At 31.6% G+C, this 14285-nt stretch overlaps 2 protein-coding genes across 3 annotated transcripts; both read left to right on the plus strand.

The window, feature by feature from the left end:
- The first annotated feature begins 706 nt into the window (after nucleotides 1-706).
- LOC11414236 (serine/threonine-protein kinase tricornered) lies at nucleotides 707-8028 on the plus strand. 2 transcript variants are annotated; one of them, XM_003589130.4, is made up of 12 exons: nucleotides 708-1063; nucleotides 1614-1788; nucleotides 1937-2020; nucleotides 2717-2958; nucleotides 3458-3680; nucleotides 3991-4155; nucleotides 4246-4377; nucleotides 4767-4880; nucleotides 6000-6044; nucleotides 6603-6681; nucleotides 7266-7322; nucleotides 7525-8028. In XM_003589130.4, exons 1-12 carry the CDS (start codon nucleotides 876-878, stop codon nucleotides 7581-7583), a joined length of 1563 nt encoding a protein of 520 aa, XP_003589178.1. In that variant the 5' UTR covers nucleotides 708-875; the 3' UTR covers nucleotides 7584-8028. The 2 variants fall into 2 exon arrangements, with proteins under 2 accessions (XP_024631120.1, XP_003589178.1); XM_024775352.2 differs by lacking the exons at nucleotides 6000-6044; nucleotides 6603-6681; nucleotides 7266-7322; nucleotides 7525-8028 and adding an exon at nucleotides 4990-5464 and having other exon boundaries at nucleotides 707-1063.
- A 2987-nt stretch (nucleotides 8029-11015) lies between these two features.
- LOC11412566 (cold-regulated protein 27) lies at nucleotides 11016-14065 on the plus strand. The gene is made up of 5 exons (XM_003589132.4): nucleotides 11016-11176; nucleotides 12168-12320; nucleotides 13081-13354; nucleotides 13444-13554; nucleotides 13743-14065. The coding sequence occupies exons 1-4, from the start codon at nucleotides 11171-11173 to the stop codon at nucleotides 13533-13535; spliced, it is 525 nt and encodes a 174-aa protein (XP_003589180.1). The 5' UTR covers nucleotides 11016-11170; the 3' UTR covers nucleotides 13536-13554; nucleotides 13743-14065.
- The last annotated feature ends 220 nt before the right edge of the window (nucleotides 14066-14285 follow it).

Below are 14285 nucleotides of genomic sequence, written 5' to 3' on the forward strand. Positions count from 1 at the left end.
ATTAAAAAATTATTATTCATTCTATTAAAAGGGATTTTTTCTTTATCAAATATCAGCGGAAACACGAGCATTCACGTGCCCGTCTTTTCATTCTTTTTATTTCGTTAATGCATGTAAATTATCAATAATATTTTATAGAAATTTTACGTGTAAATTATAAACGATATTTTATATATTTTTTTATACAGATTAAACTTATAAGTATAGATATGTTTGTGACTTTTAAATGTAACAAATTCAATAACTCATATTTATCCTTTTCAATTACAACAATAATATAAACAAAATATATATTTTTTTTATCGTTTTTAATAAGACCAACAATATAAACGTTATTATAGAAAAAATTATTTAAGAGTATATTTAAAATAACAAAAAAGTTAATCCAAAATACCCTATTTTCTTTATATATAGTATAGATTTATATTTTTCAAATAAGTATACTAGAAAAATAAGGAAACTTTATAAAAAAGAATAGAGAAAAAAAGGAAAAATCATAAATAATAAGCAAGAAAGAAGAAAAAGCTACCATATTTAATCAAGAGTATTACATTGACTATGGAGCAATGCAGCTAATGCAAAAGACAAAACAGGGTCTCTCAATTCTCCCTCTATATTTTACCGAGCCATTTTTTAAATATTAAAAATAAAAAATTAAGAAAAGACAACTCATATTCACAGATAAGACAGCTTCATTACAGCTTTGAAGCACTTTTTATTTCTTTTCCAACAAATACTTCCCTCTTTCTCTCTTTCCTTCGTTCCCACTCACACCACCAACAACATTACTACTACTTGCACCTCCCTCACTCTACACAACACCTCCTTCATCATCATCGCAATCGCAACCTTAGATCTCGTGATCGCCGATCGGAATGGACGGTTACGATGGAACCGTTCGTCTCGGAGCTCTTAACATGAAGTATGATCGCGGTGACTTTGACTCCGGCACCGATGTATCGGTTTCTTCTCCGGTAACGAAACAGAAAGCCGCTGCTGCTAAACAATTCATCGAGAATCATTATAAGAATTATCTTCAAGGATTGCAGGATCGCAAAGATAGGTACATAACATAACTACCTAACTCGCATTTCACTGTTTTCGTTTTCGTATTTATTACTTTCACTTTCTGATGATCTTCGGTATTTAATAGTTTGTTTAAGTTTAGTTTAAATTGTGTGTAGATTAATCAATTATCCTGCAGCAAGAGTTTATTAATTTAGCATACAGTAATAGATTTTTAGATTATGTGTTAATTATTAGATTATTTGAATTTAAAAATTTAGTTTATCTGTGATTTGGCACATGCGATGATTATAATAATGTAATGTTGAATTTATGTAAGTAATATCAAGTGTTATTATTATTTGTAATTTGTTATTTTATTGCTCTGTTTCATGAAGTATGTGATTTTTAGATTTTTAATTTATAATTTAATTGTAATAGATTTTTAGATTATAGATTATGTATCGATAGTAATAGATTATATGTGAATTATAATATTATTTGCATTTAAACATGCTGTTTATCTGCGATTATGATAGCGTTATGCTGACTTTGTTTAATATTATGAAGTGTTATTATTTGAAATTTGTTATTGCTCTGTTTTCCAGGCGCAGAGCGCTACAAAGGAAAGTGCAGGAATCTCAATTACCAGCGGAAGAGCAGGAGGTGATGATGAGAAATTTGGAGCGTAAAGAAACCGAGTACATGAGGCTTCAGAGACGTAAAATTGGAATTGATGATTTCGAGCAATTAACAGTAATTGGAAAAGGTGCTTTCGGCGAGGTATGGAAACACATCTAAGCAAATTGATTGATGTAAATTTTAATTAGTAAACTTGTAGTTTCTTTGATGTAGTCTTTGCTTGTTATTATGATCTTAAAGTATGTTTGTGCATGAGTGTAAGTTGTTTGCTTTTTTTTGAAAAATGTAGGTGAGGTTATGTCGTGCTAAAAGTACTGGAGAGATTTTTGCCATGAAGAAATTGAAGAAGTCAGAGATGCTTAGCCGTGGACAGGTACCGGTTGTCAAATTTTGCACATACTAATTTAATGCATTAATCTTAAAAAATACACCAGTTACCACAGAAAAGAAGCATAACCCACAATTTATCAGCGTTTTACCAAATTTCCTCCATGTAATGGATTTCATTAATGCTTCCCTAATTAAACTAATTGACATTGTGATGGTTTGACTTTTGTTTTGTATATATGGTAAAATTTAAGTTTAACTCTCAAATCATTAATGCATCCAGCTGGGATGCCTTGCTAGTTTTCATTTATCAGCATATAATTGTGATTTGTTAGTAAACTGGTGTTATATGGATGCATTTATTTTGTATAGTTTTTCTTATTTGTTGATCAGCGAGTAGTATCTTATTTTTGTAATTCTGTTTATTTTACTAGAAGGCACTGTGCAATCACCAAACTTGATTCTTCTTTATACCTTCATGCTGTTTCTAGCAGTTATGTTGTCTTGCAATTTTATTTATCAGTCATGATCATGAAGCTGATTCCATATGTACTTTGATAATGGATAAAAATCGAGTAAAATAATCACTGTAACTTCTAAGCTTCGGGTTTAATAATTATATACAGGTTAAGAATTTCAATGCCAAAATATAAAAACCATCTATGAAGTTAGTCTCTCCTATGGAGTTCAGAATCAATTAGTGTATTTATATTTACATCGTGATGTCGTTCTTCTAATTTAGGTCGAACATGTACGATCTGAAAGGAACTTGCTGGCAGAGGTTGATAGCAGATGCATAGTAAAACTCCATTATTCGTTCCAAGATTCAGATTTCCTATATCTCATCATGGAATATTTACCTGGTGGTGACATTATGACATTGTTAATGAGAGAAGATATTCTTTCTGAACATGTTGCTCGCTTCTACATTGCCGAAAGTATTCTTGCTATCCACTCAATACATCAGCACAACTATGTACATAGGTATGACTATTTTTGAATTGTGCAATTTTTGTTCTATTGGTTGGCAATATCCAGTTTATGTAGCATAACAGACTATGAGTTGTAGGCAGAGAACACTTGGGAGGTAAAACTAAGATTACGGCTTGGTCTAATAAATAAAACACTGCTCTGCAAAAAGAAGTATCTTACTACTTGTAAGCAGCTTACCATACTAACAAGGAATGCAGATGTTGGGTAGAGCTTATGTGACTTATATTTAGCTTGTCATCAGATTTTAAAGGGCTATAGTTAGGGACACTCCAATTATTGTCCCCTTTTATGCTGTTGTGAAATGATTATATTAAATTATTGTACAGTCAACTGGTCTTCCAATAACGTTTTGTCTTCAGGTGATCAAAGCCACATTTACCACTTACATAATAAGATTATATGTAACAGACTAACATGTATCTGAGGGAATATTTCGAAATTTATTGTGAGTATGTAGTGTTATGCTGAGTTGACGGTATTTTGCTTGTAGGGATATAAAACCTGATAACCTTATACTGGATAAAAATGGTCATTTGAAGCTTTCAGACTTCGGCTTATGCAAGACTCTTGATGACAAGTATTCAACAATTTTATTGGAAAATGATGATTTCAACGGTCAAGAATCAACTAGTGAAACTGAATATAATTTTGTCTCCCCTTGGTTGATGCCAAAGGAACAATTACAGGCATGGAAGCGTAATCGCCGTGCATTGGTAAGAGTCTCCCCTATGTCAAGTTCCTCAGTATGTCACGTGTACCCATTAGTGTAACAGACAAATAGTTGAAGCGTACGGATTAGTCTTTAAGTGTTTGTTTGAATTAATTTATTTGGTATTGGAAACTGTTTATAATCAAAATCTTCCAGGGAACTCTTTTTATTTCCAAAAAAGAGAACAATCACATCCAAAAATGTTTTAACTTTTATTGAAAATTTATCAAGGCACTACTATTTAATATTAAGGGGCAATTTTGTTTGATATTTAAACTACGAAGTTTGTTAACTTTATCAACTTTACACTTCAGGCATATTCAACTGTTGGAACTCTTGATTACATGGCCCCTGAAGTTTTGCTCAAGAAGGGGTATGGAATAGAGTGTGATTGGTGGTCTCTTGGGGCAATCTTGTATGAGATGCTTGTTGGATATCCTCCATTTTGTTCTGATGATCCAAGGATGACCTGCCGTAAGGTATTGCTGTTGATTGAATTTTCTATCCTCTCTATTTCTTCTAAATTAATTATTCCTAACAAGTTGGTGTTCCTGTGTTGTTTGTGTCAGATTGTGAACTGGAAAACATGCCTGAAATTCCCTGAAGAACCCAAGATATCAGCTGAAGCTAAGGATCTCATCTGTCGTTTACTATGTGATGTTGACACAAGACTAGGAACAAGAGGAGTAGACGAAATAAAGGTAACATCTCTCATGAGAATGATGTGTGTTTGGGTGATTGCTCGAAAAATGCGATTTTGAATGGAATTGTTTTTGTATAATTGATTTGTTTTTGAATTGTTTTCTTGTTTGCTTCCAATTTCCTATTTTCATTAAAATCATGTTTGACAGGAAGCAAAATCAATTATAATACTCTACTGCAAAACCGAACACACACAGCCTGTTTGTAATGACAATTCATTAAAATACTAACCATATTCCTTGTTTGTTTTTCCTTCTCTCAACCTATTTATTCTAGTTAGGAAATTGATGATTCCTCATGTCAGGCAGTTAGTGTTATGCTGTTAGAAGATTCCAAATACTACTAACCTGCATAAGTCAATTTTAAACACAGTACACTTGTTTTTCAGGCTCATCCATGGTTCAGGGGTGTTCAATGGGACATGCTTTATGAATTGGAAGCTGCATATAAACCTACAGTCATTGGAGACTTGGACACACAGAACTTTGAAAAGTTTCCTGATGTAAGTACATATTACAGGGAAGTTTGTGCATTCGAAATAAGTGAAATTTATTCACATGCTATAATTTGTGTTAAACTCTAAAATCATTTGATTGCCAAATATGGAACAGGTAAAGAAAATGTGTCATTATGCATGTGCAAGATAATATCCTAAATGGTTTAGTTATATGCATTCTCTAAATTTCTGTCCCCATCTTCAACACAGTGCAAATTATTGTTCCTGCTACTGTTTAATTATGGCCAGCCTCAGGTCTCTTGCATGGAAGACACATAAACCCCACTTTGCCTTCTGCTCAAACAGAATTTCATGATTGTATTTAGAAGGGGGGTAACAAGGATCCAACTACTAAATGCTGGATTATAAAACCTCTAGTACATTGTTAATGATCAATGTTCCTAAAAGTTTAAGTTGTTGGGTAGATTACAGTAAATGGTTACAGTTTTAATTCTAAAAAGCAAAAATGCATTACCGTCTCTTTGTATCTATATATTAATGTAATATTAACATAGATTTATGGCAACAACAGTCTTATCTTAACGATTCTATAAGAATTGGCGATCCATGCCGTAAATGGTTTATAGTCAGATGTGATTCATATTAGGGCCGATATTTGTTGGATGCATCTAATTGATCCCAGCAAGCGGGAAAATGGTTTTGTAGCTGTTGTTGGTTCTATAAGAATCGGTTAGTTTTCGAAGTGATAAAGAAAATGCAGACTAAACATAAGCTTAAACTTTTTTTTTCGTTTGAAATTGTTTCTTAATCTTTTCCAATGTAGTATTTTTTACACTGGATTCTCTCAATTTTTTTTTTCTCTCACGTGTTTTAAATCTCACCCTTGAAACTTTTCTTCTCCCATTTTTCATATAAAAAATCCCTCACCCATTTTGATTCAAGGGTTCAGACCCCACTCTCCTCTCATGTCACTGGATGGGATCCACGTGTGAGTTATTTGGACCTTTCCTTTCAATTTTGTTATCATGTGCAGACAATGAGTCGGTAACAGAATATTTTCCAAAACTGTAGCTTTTGGGTAGTATTGAACAGTTTAGTTGATTTATGTCTTCTATTTTCATACTTCCTAAGCGCACCTAAACTTGTAATTTCCATAATTGACAGGTAGGCCCACCATCCGTAACAGAAACTGTGGGACCATGGAGAAAGGTATTTTTTTAACCTTTTGATTTATCGAGATCATTAGCAAGAGCATCCATGCTTTGGACTTTTAATTGTTGCACATCTGCTGGTGTCATTGAACTTTTCCATGCCATATATATATATATGTGTGTGCACGCCGGTGCATATGGGCATAGTGCAGATATACAAAAAAAGAACACTTCCTTTTGGTCGCACTATTTCTTTAACTAATAATAACTTAGCCAATTTATTTTTGGGTACCCTTTATTTTTTTTTAAAAATAATTATGTCTGCCTCTTGTTACATTTACATATATTCATAGTTTAGTTGACTACATTTTGTTGGTTTAGAATGTTAATTTGATGAACAGTTCAGTACATTCTGCTGGAGGAGAGAAGTCTAGCAAAATCTGCTGTCCTCTATTTCTGTGTTATTGTCAAATTTGTTCTAGAATCATTGCTTTAGTAGTTTTTTTTTTAAGCTGAAACACTTCTGATGTTGTTTTTGAACAGCTTCCTGCTTCCTTGATAATTTACTGTTTATTTAAAGTTGCAAAGTTGTAATATTTGTTTTCAACACATGCAGATGTTGACATCCAAAGACACTAATTTCATAGGATATACATTTAAGAAATCAGACATCCTTAAATCGATTGAAAGTACAGGTATGCAACTTTGGGTGCTTCATACTTTGTCAGGAGAAAACGTAATTTTGGAATTTTATTCGTGTTTGGTGATTTCCCGGATTTACGTTTATATTAAGAAAGCTGGGAAACTAAGATAATTTATTTTACTAACTAAACTGGGGAGATGACTGACTGACTGACTGAGATAAGTGAATGAATGAACTAAGATTCAGCTCAATAAAGACGGGATGATGCAGGAAAGGAAAGTTGCAAGATTTCTTGGTATATGACATTTGTTGTGGAACCTGTATTAGACCATATGATAGAGCAACATAAAATGAGAAAAAAAGATGGCATCTAAATCTAATAGTTCTTACGAATAAAATCTTGGAGATGCATTTGAGAACAAAATCTCTGGCAAAGAAATGTGTTTTCGTGCCATTAAATGAAATGCTTATCCTTCGACTGTTGTAAATATGGCCTAGAAAGATACTCGGACAAATAACATAACCGCACCTTAGGATGACCAAGAATACGACAAATACTTGTTGACTAAAACAACTGCCACTTGCTGCTTTAATATTTTAGTATTCATCCTCAGATTTTGACATTGTATTTTGCAGATGAAGATATCAGAGTAAACGGGTCATCAAAATCTCCTTCCTTGATTTCCCTGTTAGGTATGATTATCCATACTGAACGCACATATGTACACTGGTAACTTGAGGCATTGCAAGTTCGCACGTTCTAATTTCTTCTGATGCAATGCAACAACACTTAGTTTTAGTAGTTTGTATCTTCCAGTGACCAATAGTCCAATATTAATATTAGTTAAATACCATTATTGTAAGGCACATGTTTTAACACGCAGTATTCACGCAGGGAGAATTGATTTGCAAGATACTGCCATTCCAGAAAGTGAACCGAAGCCAGAAACTTGAATCAAAACTGCTTGTTTTGCATTTTACTGGATCATGTATTCTATTAATTTAAGCTTGGCATGTGAAGATTGTAGACAACTATATGCTAGAAGCAAGCATATTAAAAATTCAATGCAGGCAGGACTGGAGTAAGGTCATGAATCATGGGGGAGTTAATGCCAGGGGGGAGGGGGGGCTCATTTCCTCTGCTTTCCAAGCTCTCAAACTATGATTGTCCTTTGGCTTGAAGTCAAAGCCTATTCTGTTCATATACAGTTCCACTTCCGTCTTGTCAAATCCAGTCAATTATTCTGTTAAGTATAGAAAAAATTTTGGCTCTTATTTTTGTTGGTATACAGATATTTTGATTGAACTAAACAATTTTTGTTTTTTTGTCTTAAGAATAATAATGGTGGTCACACCCTAGTAATATATGATTCTGGTTGAATATTCAAAGAAATATAAACCAATTGTCAGTGTGTTTGGTGTAGCTGTTTCTAAGCATAGCTGCATCAAACATCGTCGTAAACTATACTTGTATCACTTTTCTTATTGAGAATGTACTCCATTTTCTTAAAATCAATAAATAAACAAAAAAAATGAATGTCAACAGCAGTACAAAGTTTCTGAAAGGCTAAACAAAAAGGAAAATAATCAGGATCTGGGGAGGTAGTGGATGATAATGATGCTTAGCACGATGCTTCACATTTTAAATTGACCCAATTATTGTCAATATATAAATATTATGAATTCGAACGGCATGAACACAACATAAAAACCTTTGAAAACATGTTGAAACATTTTGGATTTTAGAATTCGAATAAGCCAACAAGAAACTCATAGGATGGAAAAGTAATAAGCATAATAAATATAATGGTCCTTTGAGCTTCGCTGGTTTCATTTTTTTTATGCTTGCAACTAAATATGATTTGTCTTGCGTCTTTTCTCGGTCGTTGTTTTCTATCCAGCCCAACAACGGATTTGGAATTTGTCGTGATTTGTGGATTCACAGAATCACAATTCGTCCTGTTGTTTATACCACCAAGCATTTTTCTTCTTCTTTTCTTCTCTAACCCTTGTCAAATGCCACCCCCAGCCGACTCCAATCGAATCCCAAAACCTAAGCTAGGGTGGTGGCAAAACGGATTGAGCTTGTTGTTTAACCCGTCATTTTAGATGACATTGAATTTGATATTTTGAACTCGATCTTTTAAGTTGTTATATCTAGTTTAATTCTTTAAAAACGCGGAACGGGGCTGTCCAAAGAATACTAGCTTAATAAAAGCTACCAATTTTTTAAAGTTATTAATGAGAGATCACGTGAATTATAACACTATATCATTAGTTCATTTGCTTGCTATTCATTATGCTGTTGGAGATTTTTTGGTTACATCAACAAATCAAGTTAAGCTCTTAAAAAAAAGCCAAATCAAGTTAATAACACTATATTTCTTCTCCTCAAATAAAACTCTTCATATTTTTTAATTTTTAGTATCAACAACAACAAAATTATGAATTTTTATGATTAATATAAATAAAAAGTTTTAAAAAAATGTTTGGTGTATCATTCCGACTACCCGTTTATCCATCAAAGAGCGGAATTAAGATAAAAATTTAAACTCCATCAACTAAATTGTTATTGACAAGTTAAAAACAGAGCGGACCAAAACGAGACAGACCAACCTAATTTGTCATTCCTAACTAAATCAGATTCATCTCATATTTGGATAACCAATTATGTAATTATTAATGATATTACTTATCATATAAATGTTTTTTTAGGGGATATTAACGTTTATTTATATTAAATAAAATCAAATAATTTTTTTTAAACAAAATATTAAATAGAATCAAATAATTTTATATGAACTATAAAATATTTTTATAAATTATTTCAAAGAACATATGTAAAAAACTTAAAAATAGTTTATTATCGTATCATAAATTATTTTTGTAAACTCTTTCAAATTGTCTTACAATTATATCTGTACATAGATAAATTCAATTAAATCAACTAAATCCAAAATGTATCCAAGTTGACCAACCCAGCAACTTGGTCTTGTACATGATAAATCAAAAGAATGCATTAAATGGAGTAAAAATGAATTATGAATACTTTGTGAAAAGGAAATAAAAAGAAGATTATTTTATTTATATTTGTTGAACTTAGCCACAAGAGTAAGTGGTACAATTATTTTTTTCTATTAATTTTTATTTATTTATGAATGTATGTCTAAATCTTTTTTACTTGTGTTTGTGATTAAGTAAGCATTTCTCCTTTAACGGTAGCCCCATTTAAGTAAAAAAATAAATATATTTATGCTTATTTGATTTAGAGATAAATGTTGGGTTTCAAGTGTGAGTGATTATGTCTCACATCGATCGAGAATGGAGGAAACATTGGATATATAAGAGAGAAGACTCATACACATTGCCTTAAGGTTTTGGGTGGAGATGTTGTCCAAGTCTCTTAGTGGTCATGAATGTCTAACCCATTGCTGCTTCCGACGCTCCCCGGACTCTCCAACAACTGGTATCAGAGCCCTGATTAAACTCAGTGGGGGGCGGGAGCGGGATCCTTATTTGGATCAGGCTAGTGATGTGGGTGACTCACACTATCAGAGCCTTGGTTAGGCTTGGTGGGGGGCGGGAGTGGGATCCTTGTGTAGATCAGATTGGTGATGTGGACGACTCACACTTAAGGTGGAGATTGTTGTGTTTCAAGTGTGAGAATGTCTCGAATCGACTACGAATGAAGGAAATATTTGATATATAGGAGATGAAACACATACACCTTATGCCTTAAGATTTTAGATGAAAATGTGATGTTTAAGTCTCTTCAAAGTCCTAAACGTTTATCCCATTGCAACTCCTCAAACTCCCCAACAATAAATTACTTCACTTAAAACTATTTCTTTTTATGTAACTTGATTTATATGTGATGCAAGTAAACTTCAAAATATCTATTTGTCGTTTTCAACCTATTTCACTCGATCACTTCCAAAAGAAGTTTCGGCAGACAAAAGTACAGATGCATAGATAAAATATCTAGACCAGCCCCAAAAAGAAGAAGTACGTTATTTTCATATCTCGTATAAATGTATTACAATAATAAAAAAAATAATACAATGTTTGAAAAAAGAATAAAAATATAGTGAGTGAGAAAGAATAAATATTTTTGAAGTTCAGTAATGTCCACGCCACATAAAATATTAAATATTAATGATTATCATAAGATTAAGAAATGTGAGGGAGAAAGGATAACAGATATTTTTTTGATCAAACAAAAAAAAAGAGAGGAGATATTTTGGATGCTTCAATGAAAATATCTACCATAGGAGGATAACCATGTTCGTAATGAAAGGCTAAAAGTGACGTGGCAATAAGATGGTCCCACGACACGTGTAAAAGCGCAGACAACTGCATTCTCTTTTTGTTCCAACAACACAACACCGTCTCAACTTTCTCTCTCTATTTCTCTTTTTATTTCACATTTCATTTTATTCATTCATCATTCTTCAACTTCTAAGAAAAAACACAACACAAATTTCTTATCAAAAACAAAGAACAAGAAGAAGAAGAAGAAAAAACAAGTCAACCCGATTCATATGGAGGTACTTTTCTTCCTTCTTAAATGTTTCTTAGATATTTTGTTAGTCAACTCCTTTGTGTTTTTACACCACATGAATTGTTTTTTTTTTTTTTTTTGCAATTTTCTTGAAGAGAGAAAAAAAGTTTATACATGCTTAATATTAAGGATAAGGATAAAGATTTAGGGGGTTGATCATGCATTAGAGGTAGAGGGAGGTGACCATAAAATTAGTTAGCTCTCATTTATTTAATGTTTATCCTAATTGCTATTATTGCTAGTGAAGGGCTTAGTTAAGTTTGTCCTTTTGTAATAAAATAGAATAAAGGTAGATATTTTGGGAGCAATAAAGATGTATATTGTTATCATCATTTTGATCTGAAGTGAAGAGAAGATATTTATTTTTATTATTATATATCAAAGTGCATGCTTTTTTTCCTTTCTTTTCTTGTTTTTCTATCAAAGTGCATGCATTATTTTTTTTAGTAGATTTAAAGTACATGCATTTATTCATGCTTTGGTGAGTTTAGTTTGATCTTAACAAAAAAATATCTTTTCTTAGAAGAAATGAAGAATATTCCATTTGGCTTTTATTTGCTAACATTCAAACCTGGCTTATGTTTAACTGTTTATTAATGATAATTAACATTACATTTAGTATCCTCTCAAAAAAACATTACATTTAGTATGATTTTTTCAAAAAAAAAAAAAAACTCAATTTTTTATAACAGAAAATAACTAAAATTTTGATTTATTTAAATATATGATGATTTTTATAATTAATGAATTTAAGATATTATGTACAAATAAATATCTAGCATAGGAATTTAGCAAATACATTTTAATCTTATCTTTGCAAGTAGTTGGGATACCATATGTATGAATAGTATGTAAATTTTGGGATACAAATTTCAATTGATTCATACGGATTAAACTGATAAATAAATGCAAAAATGATCTTATTGGGATCTAGCCAGCTAATAGTTAATTTTTTATTTTTTTTTGAAAATTATCAGGGCATTAGAGAAAATGAGGAGTGGACTGATGAGAAACACAGCATGTATATAAAGTCTATAGAAGCATCTTTTGTTAATGATTTATACGATTCTAAGCAACCAGGAGCTTCTTTTTCCAGCAAAGGAAGGCCCAACGAATCTACTACTGGCCAGGTTTCATTTCCATATCCCTAAAATGTGAAAATTTTGTGACAACTGTTTTTTTTTTTAAAAAAAATAAAATGATTTTCATATATGATAAACAAACACGGTAAAACTTTTCATTTTAAAAAATAAAATAAAATAAACCTATAAATTATTAAGTATTAAAATTAGGAGATAAGTGAGAATTACACATAAAATGTAACTCTATGCAAGCCTATGAAAAAAAGGAGAGATCAAAATATGTTTTTTAAGAAGCCAAAATAAAATATATATATATATATATATATATATATATATATATATATATATATATATATCAAACGAGCCCCCGTCAAACACACAAGACGTGCCTAACAGGAATCAAAACAAAGTGACCGTATACAAACACACGGTCCAGCGTAACAAAACCACCATCATGAAGTATCATATCCGAGACAAAGAGATGAGTTAATCCACCATGTATGCAAATCAAATAAAAATTCAAGTTTATACGCCTTTGGCCACGACCATGTATGAAGCTTAATGCGGTCAAGAACCTAAAGATAAGAATATGTTGTGGTAGTTGTGTATATGGCTCTAAATTTAAACTAAACTAACTTCTTGAAATTCTCCTCCATGGCTCTATCCCTATATAAAAAGCTCTTGACAAAAAATCACACAAATGAAAGAAATTGGTAAATTTAATGTGCCATTAAATTTGTATTATAAGTATGTGATTTTAAAACCATGTTTTTTAATTATTTTTTTTTTTTTTTCCATTTACCAACAGTTCAAGGTTCTTCGAGGTGGTTGTTGGCAAAAGCTCAATTTTGAGAGAGAAAATCCACAAATGAGTAAAGTTAATCCACACAATGATTTTATTGCAAGTCCATGGATTCAACACTATCGATCTTCAATCAAACAAGAAAGTGCAGTAGCTCCATCCCCTACATCTCAACAAGTTGTTACTTCAAGCCAAAGGAAGAAAATTTCCTCAAAAGCAGGACATCTTCATATGTATGAATCACAAGTTTATCATGAAAATATGATTTGTAGTGACACAGGTTAGTCCAATTAATCAAATAGTTAACTATACTTAATTTTTTTTTGTCTTTCTTAATTCTCATGCTAATGTCTTTCTTGGCTCGTGCAGAAGTGTCGGATCAAAACTTTGTTGACGAAGAAGTGAAATGTGAAAAGAAAAACACAAGCAACGCGAAACGACGAAAATCTTTGGATTTTTGATGCAAATGGAAATGATATGGTATTCTTTATTTCATATATTATTTTTCCTATCAACGGTCTTAGTTATTTATTACAGAAAGAAAATACTTGCATTATGATAAACAATATTAGTATCACAAGAAAAGGAAAAATAATTTTATCAAAATAAAAAAAATTAATCAATGTTCTTACTAGGTGATGACCATTAAATTCCAAATTCTGTTTCAGATGGTTTCTATGAGCAAATCTTCTTCCATTGGAGATGTTACCAGGAATGTATTATTTCTGCTGCATAGAATATGAGGGTTTATCAAAATGAAACGTTCTTAGGCAGCAACAAGCAGAGGAGTTGACAAAAATTACACAAGCTAATGGTTGGAAATTGGAATTAACTTATTATTGGAAACTTAAGATTAAACTCTTTGTATGTGTAAGAGTAAACCGTTATTTTGGTTCTTAAATGTATGAGGCGTTATCAGTATATAATATCTTGTAACGAAGTTACAAACACATGCTTAGTATCTCTTATGTTAATAATTTTATGGCTTAAATTGATCGAATAACACATTTGAGGAAGGTTAAATTAACTAACCAAAAACATACCCAAAAACTAATATATATTTTTTAAGAAGTCGAACTAGCTAACTAAAATTGACAGTTGGACGAACGAACCTAAGACTCGATGTAAGTAGTTTAAGAAATATACAAAAGAAAGCTCAAAATACCAGATAATCTTGTCCAAAATTTCGTATTCAATAGTTATATTATCAT

Source organism: Medicago truncatula, chromosome 1 (genome assembly GCF_003473485.1).
Source record: "Medicago truncatula cultivar Jemalong A17 chromosome 1, MtrunA17r5.0-ANR, whole genome shotgun sequence".
Lineage (NCBI taxonomy): Eukaryota > Viridiplantae > Streptophyta > Magnoliopsida > Fabales > Fabaceae > Medicago > Medicago truncatula.

Excerpts from the sequence above, each read along its gene's own strand:
- LOC11412566 (XM_003589132.4), top strand. Across the intron at positions 12,321-13,080 it reads ACGAATCTACTACTGGCCAG|TTCAAGGTTCTTCGAGGTGG; the intron begins GTTTCATTTCCA and ends ATTTACCAACAG. Across the intron at positions 13,355-13,443 it reads TATGATTTGTAGTGACACAG|AAGTGTCGGATCAAAACTTT; the intron begins GTTAGTCCAATT and ends TGGCTCGTGCAG.
- LOC11414236 (XM_003589130.4), top strand. The coding sequence starts at position 876 with ATGGACGGTTACGATGGAACCGTTCGTCTCGGAGCTCTTAACATGAAG. Across the intron at positions 1,789-1,936 it reads GAAAAGGTGCTTTCGGCGAG|GTGAGGTTATGTCGTGCTAA; the intron begins GTATGGAAACAC and ends TGAAAAATGTAG. Across the intron at positions 6,682-7,265 it reads TAAATCGATTGAAAGTACAG|ATGAAGATATCAGAGTAAAC; the intron begins GTATGCAACTTT and ends TGTATTTTGCAG.